Below are 19797 nucleotides of genomic sequence, written 5' to 3' on the forward strand. Positions count from 1 at the left end.
TAGATATAAGTGATGTCACTGTGACACTCCCAGATCCCCTCACCTCCCCAGTCATGTCCCTGTATTATTACTATAGATATAAGTGATGTCACTGTGACACTCCCAGATCCCCTCACCTCCCCAGTCATGACCCTGTATTATTACTATAGATATAAGTGATGTCACTGTGACACCCCCAGATCCCCTCACCTCCCCAGTCAGCAGGTAGATGATCTCCAGGGTGAGATTTAGTATCCTATCAGTCATGTGACTTCTATTCTTGTCCATCCTCAGTGATCAGTGATTTATATAGGACTCATCTCACTATTGCGTCACTTCTAGTAAAGATTCTCTGGTTCCTCACAGCTCACTTGTCTATTAAAAATATAATTACAATAAATATTACAGAGTACAGGTCACACTGATATCACACACCTGATGCACACTGATCACTATACACAGGTCACACTGAGATCACACACCTGATACACAGTGATCACTATACACAGGTCACACTGAGATCACACACCTGATACACAGTGATCACTATACACGACATACTGATATCACACCCCTGATACACAGTGATCACTATACACAGGTCACACTGATATCACACACCTAATACACAGTGATCACTATACACGGGTCACTGATATCACACACCTGATACACACTGATCACTATACACAGGTCACATTGATATCACACACCTGATACACACTGATCACTATACACAACATACTGATATCACACACCTGATATACACTGATCACTATACACAGGTCACACTGATATCACACACCTAAAACACAGTGATCACTATACACAGGTCACACTGATATCAGACACCTGATACACACTGATCACTAAACAGAGGTCACACTATCAAACACCTGATACACACTGATCACTATACACAGGTCACACTATCAAACACCTGATACACACTGATCACTATACACAACATACTGATCACACCTGATACACAGGTCACACTGATATCACACACCTGATACACACTGATCACTATACACAACATACTGATCACACCTGATACACAGGTCACACTGAGATCACACACCTGATACACACTAATCACTATACACAGGTCACACTGATATCACACACCTAATACACAGAGATCACTATACACAACATACTGATATCACACACCTGATACACACTGATCACTATAGACGACATACTGATATCATACACCTTATATACACGGATCACTATACACAAATCACACTGATATAATACACCTTATATACAGTGATCACTATATACAGGTCACACTGAGATCACACACCTGATACACAGTGATCACTATACACGACATACTGATATCACACACCTGACACATAGATCACTATACACAGGTCACACTGATATTACACACCTGATACTGATCATCACTATACACAGGTCACACACCTGATACACACTGATCACTATACACAGGTCACTGATATCACACACCTGATACACACTGATCACTATACACAGGTCACATTGATATCACACACCTGATACACATTGATCACTATACACAACATACTGATATCACACACCTGATACACACTGATCACTATACACAGGTCACACTGATATCACACACCTGATACATACTGATCACTATACACACAGGTCACACTGATATCACACACCTAATACACAGTGATCACTATACACGACATACTGATATCACACTGATCACTATAGACGACATACTGATATCATACACCTGATACACACTGATCACTATAAAGAGGTCACACTGATATCACACACCTGATACACAGTGATCACTATACACAACATACTGATATCACACACCTGATACACACTGATCACTATACACAACATACTGATATCACATACCTGATACACACTGATCACTATAGACGACATACTGATATCATACACCTTATATACAGTGATCACTATACACAGGTCACACTGATATCACACACCTGATACACACTGATCACTATACACAGGTCACACACCTGATACACACTGATCACTATACATGACATATTGATATCACACACACCTGATACACACTGATTACTATACACAGGTTACACACTGAACACTATACACAGGTCACACTGATATCACACACCAGATACACACTGATCACTATACACAGGTCACATTGATAAAACACCCCTGATACACACTGATCACTATACACAACATGCTGATATCACACACCTGTTACACACTGATCACTATACACAGGTCACACTGATATCACACACCTGATACACACTGATCACTATAGACGACATACTGATATCATACACCTTATATACAGTGATCACTATACACAGGTCACACTGATATCACACACCTGATACACACTGATCAATATACACAGGTCACACACCTAATACACAGTTATCAATATACACAATTCACACACCTGATACACACTGATTGCTATGCACAGGTCACACTAATATCACACACCTGATACACACTGATCACTATACACAGGTCACACACTTGATACACACTGATCATCACTATAACCAGATCACACTAATATCACACACCTTATATACACAGGTCACACACCTGATACACACTGATCACTATACACAGGTCACACACCTGATACACACTGATTGCTATACACAGGTCACACTGATATCACACACCTGATACACATTGGGCCTGATTCAGACCCACTGCGAGCGGCTGTCCGCTCGCAAGTGGGTCGATGTTATGCACTGAGCATGCGCACGACGGAGGGAGCTCCGTCGTGCGCATGCGCCAGACGCGACGAGCGAAGGAAAGTCCTTCGCTCGTTGTGTCCGATCAAAGGGGGCGTGCTGTCAATGTTGATTGACAGCACGCCCCCTTTGGTGGGCGTGCCGGGGGCGTGCCTCCCTGACGGGGGCGTTCCCACGGGAACGCCTCCCGTCAGAAGCCGGCCCACTGACATCACTAGTGATGTCAGTGGGAGTGATTTTGGCTCTGATAGAGCCAAAATCACTCCAGAGCTTGCGGTTGAAAACCTCAACCGCAGGCTCCGGCTCGCAATTTCGATGGTCGCGATGGTCTCGACCATCGCGGCCATCACAAAGCACGCTCGTATAGCCTGTGGGTGGTGACCCACAGCTATACGAGCGTCCAGGAGGACGCTCCATGAAAATGGAGCCCGGCCCTCATTCAGAGCGTGCGCTCTGCTCAGAGCGTACGGCTCTGAATGAGGGCCATTGATCACTATACAGAGGTCACACTGATATCACACACCTGATACACATTGATCACTATATATAGGTCACACTGATATCACACACCTGATACACATTGATCACTATACACAGGTCACATTGATATCACACACCTGATACACATTGATCACTATACATAGGTCACACACCTGATACACATTAATCACTATACACAGGTCACACACCTGATACACAGTGATCATTATACACAGGTCACACTGATATCACACACCTGATACACACTGATCACTATACACGACATACTGATATCACACACCTTATATACACTGATCACTATACACGACATACTGATATCACACACCTGATACACACTGATCACTATACACGACATACTGATATCACACACCTGATACACACTGATCACTATACACAACATACTGATATCACACACCTTATATACACTGATCAGTATACACGACATACTGATATCACACACCTTATATACACTGATCACTATACACGACATACTGATATCACACACCTTATATACACTGATCACTATACACGACATACTGATATCACACACCTGATACACACTGATCACTATACACGACATACTGATATCACACACCTTATATACACTGATCACTATACACGACATACTGATATCACACACCTTATATACACTGATCACTATACACGACATACTGATATCACACACCTGATACACACTGATCACTATACACGACATACTGATATCACACACCTGATACACACTGATCACTATACACAACATACTGATATCACACACCTTATATACACTGATCAGTATACACGACATACTGATATCACACACCTTATATACACTGATCACTATACACGACATACTGATATCACACACCTTATATACACTGATCACTATACACGACATACTGATATCACACACCTGATACACACTGATCACTATACACGACATACTGATATCACACACCTTATATACACTGATCACTATACACGACATACTGATATCACACACCTTATATACACTGATCACTATACACGACATACTGATATCACACACCTGATACACACTGATCACTATACACGACATACTGATATCACACACCTTATATACACTGATCACTATACACGACATACTGATATCACAGACCTTATATTTCTGAAATCCGAACCCCCCGATCCGAGTCCGATTCGAGTCAGGCTCGCGTTTTCCCGCCTGACTCGGATCTGAAATCGAGGCAAAACGTCATCATCCCGCTGTCGGATCTCGCGGGTTTTGGACTCTATAAAAGGTACCCGCGTCGGCGCCATTTTCTCACTTGGCTGTAAACAGTGAAGAGGGAGTTAGGGCTGGCTGGGCTGTGTAGTGTAGAGTAGTGTTGTGCTGTGCTGCTGTTGTCCATAGGGGCTGTGTCCACTGCTCCAAAGTCCATAGGGGCTGGCTGGCCTGTGTTGTGCAGTTTGTTGTCCTTAGGAGCTGGCTGGGCTTTGTTGTGCAGTCAATTGTCCATAGGGGCTGTGTCCACTCCAAAGTCTATAGGGGCTGGCTGGGCTGTGTTGTGCAGTGTCTCATAAAGGCTGTAGTCCTAAAGGGGTGCTGTAGTGTTGTCCAGGGGGTGACCTGTCCATCAGGGGTGCTCCCCCAAGTGCAAAAAAAAACCCATAGTGGATGCCAAAAAATATAATAAAATATTTTCTGTCTTTGTGAATTGTGTGCGCTGTAGCCGCACGTGCATCAACAAAGTAGCAGCGCCAAGCGTGCACCCGTGTCATAAGTCAAGGGCCGGTTTGGACATCCGGTCCGGACTGAAGGACGTGCCAACAATTTCTGACATGTCTACTGTCACTGCATATGATACTGTCACCATTGACAAAATGGTGGAGGATTACATCGGTGACAGCATCCAAGTAGGCATGTCAGACAGTCCGTACCAGTATTGGCAGGAAAAAGAGGCAATTTGGAGGCCCCTGTACAAACTGGATCTATTTTACCTGAGTTGCCCCCCCTCCAGTGTGTACTCCGAAAGAGTGTTTAGTGCAGCCGGGAACCTTGTCAGCGAAAGGCGTACGAGGTTGCTTCCACAAAATGTGGAGATGATGATGTTCATAAAAATGAATTATCAACTTTTCCAGGGAGACCAGCCTCCAGAACATACAGAGGGACCTGTGGTGGTGGATTCCAGTGGGGACGAGTTAATACTCTGTGAGGATGAGGATGTACACAACACTGAAGAGGGTGAGGAATCGGTGGATGAGGAGGATGAGGACGACATCTTGCCTCCGTAGAGCCAGTTTGTCCTGGGACAGATTAATTGCCAGCTTGTTTTGTGGGGGCCCCAATGAACCAATCAATTCAGCCACAGTTGTGTGGCAGACCCTGGCCCTGAAATGATTGGTTTGTTAAAGTGTGCATGTCCTGTTTATACAACATAAGGGTGGGTGGGAGGGCCCAAGGACAATTCCATCTTGCACCTCTTTTTTTTCTTTGCATTATGTACAGTTTGGGGCCTAGTTTTTCAATACCATCATGTCTGCCAATGCAGTGTCACTCCTAGATGGGCCACGTGTTTGTGCCGCCCACTCGTGTCGCTTAGCATAGTCATCCAGCTACCTCGGTGCAACCTTTTGGACATAAAAACACTATTGTGAGGTGTGAGGTGTTCAGAATAGACTGGAAATGAGTGGAAATTAAGGTTACTGAGGTTAATAATAGCATAGGAGCAGAAAAACCTACAAATTCTGTGATTTTAGCTGTTTTTAAAAAAAAAATACAGAACCAAAACACGAAGAAAGATCCAGATCCAAAACCAAAACAGGAAAAGTGGCTGGTGCACACCCCTACCTTATATACACTTATCACTATACACAGGTCACACTGATATCACACACCTGATACACACTGATCACTATACACAGGTCACACTGACATCACACACCTGATACACACTGATCACTATACACAGGTCACACTGATATCACACACCTGAAACACACTGATCACTATACACAGGTCACACTGATATCACACACCTGATACACACTGATTACTATACACAGGTCACACTGAAATCACACACCTGATACACACTGATCACTATACACAGGTCACACTGATATCACACACCTGAAACACACTGATCACTATACACAGGTCACATTGATATCACACACCTGATACACACTGATTACTATACACAGGTTACACTGATATCACACACCTGAAACACACTGATCACTATACACAGGTCACACTGATATCACACACCTGAAACACACTGATCACTATACACAGGTCACACTGATATCTCACACCTGATACACACTGATCACTATACACAGGTCACACTGATATCACACACCGGATACACACTGATCACTATACACAGGTCACATTGATATCACACACCTGATACACACTGATCACTATACACAGGTCACACACCTGATACATACTGATCACTATACACAGGTCACACTGATATCACACACCTGATACACACTGATCACTATACACAGGTCACATTGATATCACACACCTGATACACACTGATCACTATACACAGGTCACACTTGATACATACTGATCACTATACACAGGTCACATTGATATAACACACCTGATACACACTGATCACTAGACACAGGTCACATTGATATCACACACCTGATACATACTGATCACTATACACAGGTCACATTGATATAACACACCTGATACACACTGATCACTAGACACAGGTCACACTGATATCTCACACCTGATACACACTGATCACTAGACACAGGTCACACTGATATCACACACCTGATACATACTGATCACTATACATACAGGTCACATTGATATAACACACCTGATACACACTGATCACTAGACACAGGTCACACTGATATCACACACCTGATACACACTGATCACTAGACACAGGTCACACTGATATCACACACCTGATACACACTGATCACTATACACAGGTCACATTGATATCACACACCTGATACACACTGATCACTAGACACAGGTCACACTGATATCACACACCTGATACACACTGATCACTATACACAGGTCACATTGATATCACACACCTGATACACACTGATCACTATACACAGGTCACACACCTGATACATACTGATCACTATACACAGGTCACATTGATATCACACACCTGATACACACTGATCATTATACACAGGTCACACTGATATCACACACCTGAAACACACTGATCACTATACACAGGTCACACTGATATCACACACCTGAAACACACTGATCACTATACACAGGTCACACTGATATCTTACACCTGATACACACTGATCACTATACACAGGTCACACTGATATCACACACCGGATACACACTAATCACTATACACAGGTCACATTGATATCACACACCTGAAACACACTGATCACTATACACAGGTCACACTGATATCACACACTTGATACACACTGATCACTATACATACAGGTCACACTGATCACTATACACAGGTCACACACCTGATACACACTGATCACTATACACAGGTCACACACCTGATACATACTGATCACTATACACAGGTCACACTGATATCACACACCTGATACACACTGATCACTATACACAGGTCACATTGATATCACACACCTGATACACACTGATCACTATACACAGGTCACACACCTGATACATACTGATCACTATACACAGGTCACATTGATATAACACACCTGATACACACTGATCACTAGACACAGGTCACATTGATATCACACACCTGATACATACTGATCACTATACACAGGTCACATTGATATAACACACCTGATACACACTGATCACTAGACACAGGTCACACTGATATCTCACACCTGATACACACTGATCACTAGACACAGGTCACACTGATATCACACACCTGATACACACTGATCACTATACACAGGTCACATTGATATCACACACCTGATACACACTGATCATTATACACAGGTCACACTGATATCACACACCTGAAACACACTGATCACTATACACAGGTCACATTGATATCACACACCTAATACACAATGATCACTATACACAGGTCACATTGATATCACACACCTGATACACACTGATCACTATACACAACATATTGATATTACACACCTGATACACACTGATCACTAACACAGGTCACATTGATATCACACACCTGATACACACTGATCACTATACACAACATACTGATATTACACACCTGATACACACTGATCACTATACACAGGTCACATTGATATCACACACCTGATACACACTGATCACTATACACAACATACTGATATTACACACCTGAAACACACTGATCACTATACACAAGTCACATTGATATCACACACCTAATACACACTGATCACTATACACAGGTCACACTGATATCACACACCTGAAACACACTGATCACTATACACAGGTCACACTGATATCACACACCTGATACACACTGATCACTATACATACAGGTCACACTGATCACTATACACAGGTCACACACCTGATACACACTGATCACTATACACAGGTCACACACCTGATACACACTGATCACTATACATACAGGTCACACTGATCACTATACACAGGTCACACACCTGATACACACTGATCACTATACACAGGTCACACTGATATCACACACTGATCACTATACACAGGTCACACACCTGATACACAGTGAACACTATATACAGGTCACACTGATCACTATACACAGGTCACACACCTGATACATACTGATCACTATACACGACATACTGATATTACACACCTGATACACACTGATCACTATACACAGGTCACATTGATATCACACACCTGATACACACTGATCACTATACACAACATACTGATATTACACACCTGATACACACTGATCACTATACAAAGGTCACACTGATATCACACACCTGATACACACTGATCACTATACACAGGTCACACTGATATCACACTCCTGATACACACTGATCACTATACACAGTTCACACTGATATCACACACCTGATACACATTGATCACTATACAGAGGTCACACTGATATCACACACCTGATACACACTGATCACTATACACAGGTCACACTGATATCACACACCTGATACACATTGATCACTATACACAAGTCACATTGATATCACACTCCTGATACACACTGATCACTATACACAGTTCACACTGATATCACACACCTGATACATATTGATCACTATACAGAGGTCACACTGATATCACACACCTGATACACATTGATCACTATACACAGGTCACAATGATATCACACACCTGATACACATTGATCACTATACACAGGTCACATTGATATCACACACCTGATACACACTGATCACTATACACAGGTCACACTGATATCACACACCTGATACACACTGATCACTATACACAAGTCACATTGATATCACACACCTGATACACACTGATCACTATACACAGGTCACACTGATATCACACACCTGAAACACACTGATCACTATACACAGGTCACACTGATATCACACACCTGATATACACTGATCACTATACAGAGGTCACACTGATATCACACACCTGATACACACTGATCACTAGACACAGGTCACACTGATATCTCACACCTGATACACACTGATCACTATACACAGGTCACACTGATATCACACACCTGATACACACTGATCACTATACACAGGTCACACTGATATCACACACTTGAAACACACTGATCACTATACACAGGTTACACTGATATCACACACCTGATACACACTGATCACTATACACAAGTCACACTGATATCACACACCTGATACACACTGATCACTACACACAGGTCACATTGATATCACACTCCTGATACACACTGATCACTATACACAGGTCACACTGATATCACACACCTGATACACACTGATCACTACACACAGGTCACACTGATATCACACACCTGATACATACTGATCACTACACACAGGTCACACTGATATCACACACCTGATACACACTGATCACTACACACAGGTCACACTGATATCACACACCTGATACACACTGATCACTATACACAAGTCACATTGATATCACACACCTGATACACACTGATCACTATACACAGGTCACACTGATATCACACACCTGAAACACACTGATCACTATACACAGGTCACACTGATATCACACACCTGAAACACACTGATCACTATACAGAGGTCACACTGATATCACACACCTGATACACACTGATCACTATACAAAGGTCATACTGATATCACACACCTGAAACACACTGATCACTATACACAAGTCACATTGATATCACACACCTAATACACACTGATCACTATACACAGGTCACACTGATATCACACACTTGAAACACACTGATCACTACACACAGGTCACACTGATATCACACACCTGATACACACTGATCACTATACACAAGTCACATTGATATCACACACCTGATACACACTGATCACTATACACAGGTCACACTGATATCACACACCTGATACACACTGATCACTATACAAAGGTCACACTGATATTACACACCTGAAACACACTGATCACTATACACAAGTCACATTGATATCACACACCTAATACACACTGATCACTATACACAAGTCACATTGATATCACACACCTAATACACACTGATCATTATACACAGGTCACACTGATATCACACACCTGATACACACTGATCACTAGACACAGGTCATACTGATATCACACACCTGAAACACACTGATCACTATACACAGGTCACACTGAGATCACACACCTGATACACAGTGATCACTATACACAGGTCACACTGAGATCACACACCTGATACACAGTGATCACTATACACGACATACTGATATCACACAGCTGGTCAGTGTTGAGGGGTTATTGGCCCTGGTTAGACCAGGCTTTATATCGTCTGTTACTGACACTATTACAGGTTACACTTTATTATTAGTAGGGTGAGTGCCCCAAAATATAGAGATCTTCCGATTTTTGTTGTTGTTACCTGTATAATGATAATGCAGCACCACAGTCTGCTCCCCCTGTATTATATATAACACAAGTGTCTGTTCTACCTGTATAATGATAATGCAGCACCACAGTCTGCTCCCCCTGTATTATATAGAACACCAGTGTCTGCTCCCCCTGTATAATGATAATGCAGCACCACAGTCTGCTCCCCCTGTATTATATAGAACACTAGTGTCTGCTCTACATGTATAATGATAGTGCAGCACCACAGTCTGCTCCCCCTGTATTATATAGAACACTAGTGTCTGCTCTACCTGTATAATGATAATGCAGCACCAGTCTGCTACCCCTGTATTATATAGAACACTAGTGTCTGGTCCCCATGTATAATGATAATGCAGCACCACAGTCTGCTCCCCCTGTATAATGATAATGTAGCACTACAGTGTGCTCCCCCTGTATTATATAGAACACTAGTGTCTGCTCCCCCTGTATAATGATAATGCAGCACCACAGTCTGCTCCCCCTGTATTATATAGAACACTAGTGTCTGGTATCCCTGTATAATGATAATGCAGCACCATAGTCTGCTCCCCCTGTATTATATAGAAAACTAGTGTCTGCTCCCCCTGTATAATGATAATGCAGCACCACAGTCTCCTCCCCCTGTATTATAAAGAACAGTAGTGTCTGCTCCCCCTGTATAATGATAATGCAGCACCACAGTCTGCTCCCCCTGTATTATAAAGAACAGTAGTGTCTGCTCCCCCTGTATAATGATAATGCAGCACCAGTCTGCACCCCCTGTATAATGATAATGCAGCACCACAGTCTGCTCCCCCTGTATTATATAGAACACTAGTGTCTGGTATCCCTGTATAATGATAATGCAGCACTATAGTCTGCTCCCCCTGTATTATATAGAACACTAGTGTCTGCTCCCCCTGTATAATGATAATGCAGCACCACAGTATGCTCCCACTGTATTATATAGAACACTAGTGTCTGCTCCCCCTGTATAATGATAATGCAGCACCACAGTCTGCTCCCCCTGTATTATATAGAACACCAGTGTCTGCTCTACCTGTATAATGATAATGCAGCACCACAGTCTGCTCCCCCTGTATTATATAGAACACTAGTGTCTGGTATCCCTGTATAATGATAATGTAGCACCACAGTCTGCTCCCCCTGTATTATATAGAACACTAGTGCCTGCTCCCCCTGTATAATGATAATGCAGCACCACAGTCTGCTCCCCCTGTATTATATAGAACACTAGTGTCTGGTATCCCTGTATAATGATAATGCAGCACCATAGTCTGCTCCCCCTGTATTATATAGAAAACTAGTGTCTGCTCCCCCTGTATAATGATAATGCAGCACCACAGTCTCCTCCCCCTGTATTATAAAGAACAGTAGTGTCTGCTCCCCCTGTATAATGATAATGCAGCACCACAGTCTGCTCCCCCTGTATTATAAAGAACACTAGTGTCTGCTCTACCTGTATAATGATAATGCAGCACCACAGTCTCCTCCCCCTGTATTATAAAGAACAGTAGTGTCTGCTCCCCCTGTATAATGATAATGCAGCACCACAGTCTGCTCCCCCTGTATTATATAGAACACTAGTGTCTGGTATCCCTGTATAATGATAATACAGGACCACAGTCTCCTCCCCCTGTATTATAAAGAACAGTAGTGTCTGCTCCCCCTGTATAATGATAATACAGGACCACAGTCTGCTCCCCCTGTATTATAAAGAACACTAGTGTCTGCTCTACCTGTATAATGATAATGCAGCACCACAGTCTCCTCCCCCTGTATTATAAAGAACAGTAGTGTCTGCTCCCCCTGTATAATGATAATGCAGCACCAGTCTGCTCCCCCTGTATAATGATAATGTAGCACTACAGTGTGCTCCCCCTGTATTATATAGAACACTAGTGTCTGCTCCCCCTGTATAATGATAAAGCAGCACCACAGTCTGCTCCCCCTGTATTATATAGAACACTAGTGTCTGGTATCCCTGTATAATGATAATGCAGCACCATAGTCTGCTCCCCCTGTATTATATAGAACACTAGTGTCTGCTCCCCCTGTATAATGATAATGCAGCACCACAGTATGCTCCCCCTGTATTATATAGAACACTAGTGTCTGCTCCCCCTGTATAATGATAATGCAGCACCACAGTCTGCTCCCCCTGTATTATATAGAACACCAGTGTCTGCTCTACCTGTATAATGATAATGCAGCACCACAGTCTGCTCCCCCTGTATTATATAGAACACTAGTGTCTGCTCTACCTGTATAATGATAATGCAGCACCACAGTCTGCTCCCCCTGTATTATATAGAACACTAGTGTCTGGTATCCCTGTATAATGATAATGCAGCACCACAGTCTGCTCCCCCTGTATTATATAGAACACTAGTGTCTGGTATCCCTGTATAATGATAATGCAGCACCAGTCTGCTCACCCTGTATAATGATAATGCAGCACCACAGTCTGCTCCCCCTGTATTATATAGAACACTAGTGTCTGGTATCCCTGTATAATGATAATGCAGCACCACAGTCTGCTCCCCCTGTATTATATAGAACACTAGTGTCTGGTATCCCTGTATAATGATAATGCAGCACCAGTCTGCTCACCCTGTATAATGATAATGCAGCACCACAGTCTGCTCCCCCTGTATTATATAGAACACCACAGTCTGCTCCCCCTGTATTATATAGAACACTAGTGTCTGGTATCCCTGTATAATGATAATGCAGCACCAGTCTGCTCACCCTGTATAATGATAATGCAGCACCACAGTCTGCTCCCCCTGTATTATATAGAACACTAGTGTCTGGTATCCCTGTATATTGATAATGCAGCACCACAGTCTGCTCCCCCTGTATTATATAGAACACTAGTGTCTGGTATCCCTGTATAATGATAATGCAGCACCACAGTCTGCTCCCCCTGTATTATATAGAACACTAGTGTCTGGTATCCCTGTATAATGATAATGCAGCACCACAGTCTGCTCCCCCTGTATTATATAGAACACTAGTGTCTGGTATCCCTGTATATTGATAATGCAGCACCACAGTCTGCTCCCCCTGTATTATATAGAACACTAGTGTCTGGTATCCCTGTATAATGATAATGCAGCACCACAGTCTGCTCCCCCTGTATTATATAGAACACTAGTGTCTGCTCTACCTGTATAATGATAATGCAGCACCACAGTCTGCTCCCCCTGTATTATATAGAACACTAGTGTCTGGTATCCCTGTATAATGATAATGCAGCACCACAGTCTGCTCCCCCTGTATTATATAGAACACTAGTGTCTGGTATCCCTGTATAATGATAATGCAGCACCAGTCTGCTCCCCCTGTATTATATAGAACACTAGTGTCTGGTATCCCTGTATAATGATAATGCAGCACCACAGTCTGCTCCCCTTGTATTATATAGAACACTAGTGTCTGGTATCCCTGTATAATGATAATGCAGCACCAGTCTGCTCACCCTGTATAATGATAATGCAGCACCACAGTCTGCTCCCCCTGTATTATATAGAACACTAGTGTCTGGTATCCCTGTATAATGATAATGCAGCACCACAGTCTGCTCCCCCTGTATTATATAGAACACTAGTGTCTGGTATCCCTGTATAATGATAATGCAGCACCACAGTCTGCTCCCCCTGTATTATATAGAACACTAGTGTCTGGTATCCCTGTATAATGATAATGCAGCACCACAGTCTGCTCCCCCTGTATTATATAGAACACTAGTGTCTGGTATCCCTGTATAATGATAATGCAGCACCAGTCTGCTCACCCTGTATAATGATAATGCAGCACCACAGTCTGCTCCCCCTGTATTATATAGAACACTAGTGTCTGGTATCCCTGTATAATGATAATGCAGCACCACAGTCTGCTCCCCCTGTATTATATAGAACACTAGTGTCTGGTATCCCTGTATAATGATAATGCAGCACCACAGTCTGCTCCCCCTGTATTATATAGAACACTAGTGTCTGGTATCCCTGTATAATGATAATGCAGCACCACAGTCTGCTCCCCCTGTATTATATAGAACACTAGTGTCTGGTATCCCTGTATAATGATAATGCAGCACCAGTCTGCTCCCCCTGTATAATGATAATGCAGCACCACAGTCTGCTCCCCCTGTATTATATAGAACACTAGTGTCTGCTCTACCTGTATAATGATAATGCAGCACCACAGTCTGCTCCCCCTGTATTAAATAGAACACTAGTGTCTGCTCTACCTGTATAATGATAATGCAGCACCACAGTCTGCTCCCCCTGTATTATATAGAACACTAGTGTCTGGTATCCCTGTATAATGATAATGCAGCACCACAGTCTGCTCCCCCTGTATTATATAGAACACTAGTGTCTGGTATCCCTGTATAATGATAATGCAGCACCAGTCTGCTCACCCTGTATAATGATAATGCAGCACCACAGTCTGCTCCCCCTGTATTATATAGAACACTAGTGTCTGGTATCCCTGTATAATGATAATGCAGCACCACAGTCTGCTCCCCCTGTATTATATAGAACACTAGTGTCTGGTATCCCTGTATAATGATAATGCAGCACCACAGTCTGCTCCCCCTGTATTATATAGAACACTAGTGTCTGGTATCCCTGTATAATGATAATGCAGCACCACAGTCTGCTCCCCCTGTATTATATAGAACACTAGTGTCTGGTATCCCTGTATAATGATAATGCAGCACCAGTCTGCTCCCCCTGTATAATGATAATGCAGCACCAGTCTGCTCCCCCTGTATTATATAGAACACTAGTGTCTGCTCTACCTGTATAATGATAATGCAGCACCACAGTCTGCTCCCCCTGTATTATATAGAACACTAGTGTCTGCTCTACCTGTATAATGATAATGCAGCACCACAGTCTGCTCCCCCTGTATTATATAGAACACTAGTGTCTGGTATCCCTGTATAATGATAATGCAGCACCACAGTCTGCTCCCCCTGTATTATATAGAACACTAGTGTCTGCTCTACCTGTATAATGATAATGCAGCACCACAGTCTGCTCCCCCTGTATTATATAGAACACTAGTGTCTGCTCTACCTGTATAATGATAATGCAGCACCACAGTCTGCTCCCCCTGTATTATATAGAACACTAGTGTCTGCTCTACCTGTATAATGATAATGCAGCACCACAGTCTGCTCCCCCTGTATTATATAGAACACTAGTGTCTGCTCTACCTGTATAATGATAATGCAGCACCACAGTCTGCTCCCCCTGTATTATATAGAACACTAGTGTCTGGTATCCCTGTATAATGATAATGCAGCACCACAGTCTGCTCCCCCTGTATTATATAGAACACTAGTGTCTGGTATCCCTGTACCATCACCTGCTGCTACGAGACCGTCACCCGGAAGCTGCAGAAAAACCGCCCCCTCTACATAGCCCCGCCCCTCTCATCTCCATGTAACTGTCTCCTGTTTACCCCGCCCCCCTTATCATAGTGACTCCCCTCCTCTCATTCCCCTCAGAGCGGTGATTGGCAGCAGCGAATATCCAATCAGGCGGCAGAAAGTAGGAGGGAAGTCCTGTAACTAGCAGCAACCAGCTCCTCCCTCTCACAGCTTCATCACTAGAGTCACAAAGATATAGTATAATGATGTCCTCATGTAGAGTGACCGGCGGCCATATTTTTATAGCCTCCCAATCACAGAGCAGAGGGGGCGGGGCCATAGGGGATCTAGCTGCCATTTTGTCATAGACATTCCTGACAGCCGGAGCCATGTAACGTATCTTGTATTATATTATATTATATTATTATTATATAGGGGAGAGGGGACTGTACAGTGATATATGAGGGGGAATAACACAGCTCCCAGCACACACTGATATGTGGTATTATTATTATATAGGGGAGAGGGGACTGTACAGTGATATATGAGGGGGAATAACACAGCTCCCAGCACACACTGATATGTGCTATTATTATTATATAGGGGAGAGGGGACCGTACAGTGATATATGAGGGGGAATAACACAGCTCCCAGCACACACTGATATGTGCTATTATTATTATATTGGGGAGAGGGGACTGTACAGTGATATATGAGGGGGAATAACACAGCTCCCAGCACACACTGATATGTGGTACTATTATTATTTAGGGGAGAGGGGACTGTACAGTGATATATGAGGGGGAATAACACAGCTCCCAGCACACACTGATATGTGCTATTATTATTATATAGGGAGAGGGGACTGTACAGTGATATATGAGGGGGAATAACACAGCTCCCAGCACACACTGATATGTGCTATTATTATTATATTGGGGAGAGGGGACTGTACAGTGATATATGAGGGGGATTAACACAGCTCCCAGCACACACTGATATGTGGTATTATTATTATATAGGGGAGAGGGGACTGTACAGTGATATATGAGGGGGAATAACACAGCTCCCAGCACACACTGATATGTGCTATTATTATTATATAGGGGAGAGGGGACTATACAGTGATATATGAGGGGGAATAACACAGCTCCCAGCACACACTGATATGTGGTATTATTATTATTATATAGGGAGAGGGGACTGTACAGTGATATATGAGGGGGAATAACACAGCTCCCAGCACACACTGATATGTGGTATTATTATTATATAGGGAGAGGGGACTGTACAGTGATATATGAGGGTGAATAACACAGCTCCCAGCACACACTGATATGTGGTATTATTATTATATAGGGGAAAGCGGACCGTACAGTGATATATGAGGGGGAATGACACAGCTCCCAGCACACACTGATATATGATATTATTATATAGGGGAGAGGGGACTGTACAGTGATATTTGAGGTGGAATAGCCCAGCTCCCAGCACACACTGATATGTGGTATTATTATTATATAAGTGAGAGGGGACCATACAGTGATATATGAGGGGAATAACACAGCTCCCAGTACACACTGATATGTGGTATTATTATATAGGGGAGAGGGGGACCGTACAGTGATATTCCCCCTCATATAACACAACTCCCAGCACACACTGATATGTGGTATTATTTTTATATAGGGGAGAGGGGACTATACAGTAATATATGAGGCGGAATAACACAGCTCCCAGCACATACTGATATGTGGTATTATTATTATACAGGGGAGAGGGGACTATACAGTAATATATGAGGCGGAATAACACAACTCCCAGCACACACTGATATGTGGTATTATTATATAGGGGAGAGGGGACTGTACAGTGATATATTAGGGGGAATAACACAGCTCCCAGTACACACTTATATGTGTTGTTATTATATAGGGGAGAGGGGGACCGTACAGTGATATTCCTCCTCATATAACACAGCTCCCAGCACACACTGATATGTGGTATTATTATTATATAGGGGAGAGGGGACTGTACAGTAATATATGAGGGGGAATAACACAGCTCCCAGCACACACTCACATGTGGTATTATTATTATATAGTAGAGAGGGGACTGTACAGTGATATATTAGGGGGAATAACACAGCTCCCAGTACACACTATGTATTATTATTATATAGGGGAGAGGGGGACCGTACAGTGATATTCCCCCTTATATAACACAGCTCCCTGCACACACTGATATGTGGTATTATTATTATATAGGGGAGAGGGGACTGTACAGTAATATATGAGGGGGAATAACACAGCTACCAGCACACACTCACATGTGGTATTATTATTATATAGGGATAGGGGACTGTACAGTGATATATGAGGGGGAATAACACAGCTCCCAGCACACACTGATATGTGGTATTATTATTATATAGGGGAGAGGGGACTGTTCAGTGATATATGAGGGGGAATAACACAGCTCCCAGCACACACTGATATGTGGTATCATTATCATATAGGATAGAGGGGACTGTACAGTGATATATAAGGGGGAATAACACAGCTCCCAGCACACACTATGTGGTATTATTATTATATAGGGGGAGGGGACTGTACAGTGATATATCAGGGGGAATAACACAGCTCCCAGTACACACTGATAAGTGATATTATTATTATATAGGGGAGAGGGGGACCGTACAGTGATATATGAGGAGGAATAACACAGCTCCCAGCACACACTGATATGTGGTATTATTATATAGGGGAAAGGGGACTGTACAGTGATATATGAGGGGGAATAACACAGCTCCGAGCACACACTGATATGTGGTATTATTATTATATAGGGGAGAGGGGACTGTACAGTAATATATGAGGGGGAATAACACAGCTCCCAGCACACACTGATATGTGGTATTATTATTACATAGGGGAGAGGGGACTGTACAGTGATATATGAGGGGGAATAACACAGCTCCCAGCACACACTGATATGTGGTATTATTATTATATAGGGGGAGGGGAATGTACAGTGATATATGAGGGGGAATAACACAGCTCCCAGCACACACTGATATGTGGTATTATTATTATATAGGGAGAGGGGACTGTACAGTGATA

The 19797-nt window shown here is 42.9% G+C and overlaps 2 protein-coding genes across 4 annotated transcripts in view; one reads left to right on the forward strand and one right to left on the reverse strand.

Annotated features, from left to right (window-relative positions):
• Positions 1–3675, reverse strand: part of LOC148454244 (uncharacterized) — a 177551-nt gene extending 173876 nt beyond the window's left edge. The window contains 1 exon segment of the mRNA XM_088461123.1: positions 3633–3675. Within this exon segment, the coding sequence (XP_088317249.1) occupies positions 3633–3675 (43 nt within the window).
• Positions 3676–17049: 13374 nt separating this feature from the next.
• LOC148454247 (uncharacterized) overlaps positions 17050–19797 on the forward strand; it is a 32183-nt gene continuing 29435 nt past the window's right edge. For all 3 annotated transcript variants that reach the window (XM_088461140.1, XM_088461139.1, XM_088461141.1), the window contains exon 1: positions 17050–17066. The gene's annotated coding sequence lies outside the window, so the exon portion shown is untranslated. The remainder of the gene's footprint in view (positions 17067–19797) is intronic.

The sequence above is a fragment of the Taudactylus pleione genome, unplaced genomic scaffold, assembly GCF_031769625.1.
Source record: "Taudactylus pleione unplaced genomic scaffold, aTauple2 ptg001020l, whole genome shotgun sequence".
Taxonomy (NCBI): domain Eukaryota; kingdom Metazoa; phylum Chordata; class Amphibia; order Anura; family Myobatrachidae; genus Taudactylus; species Taudactylus pleione.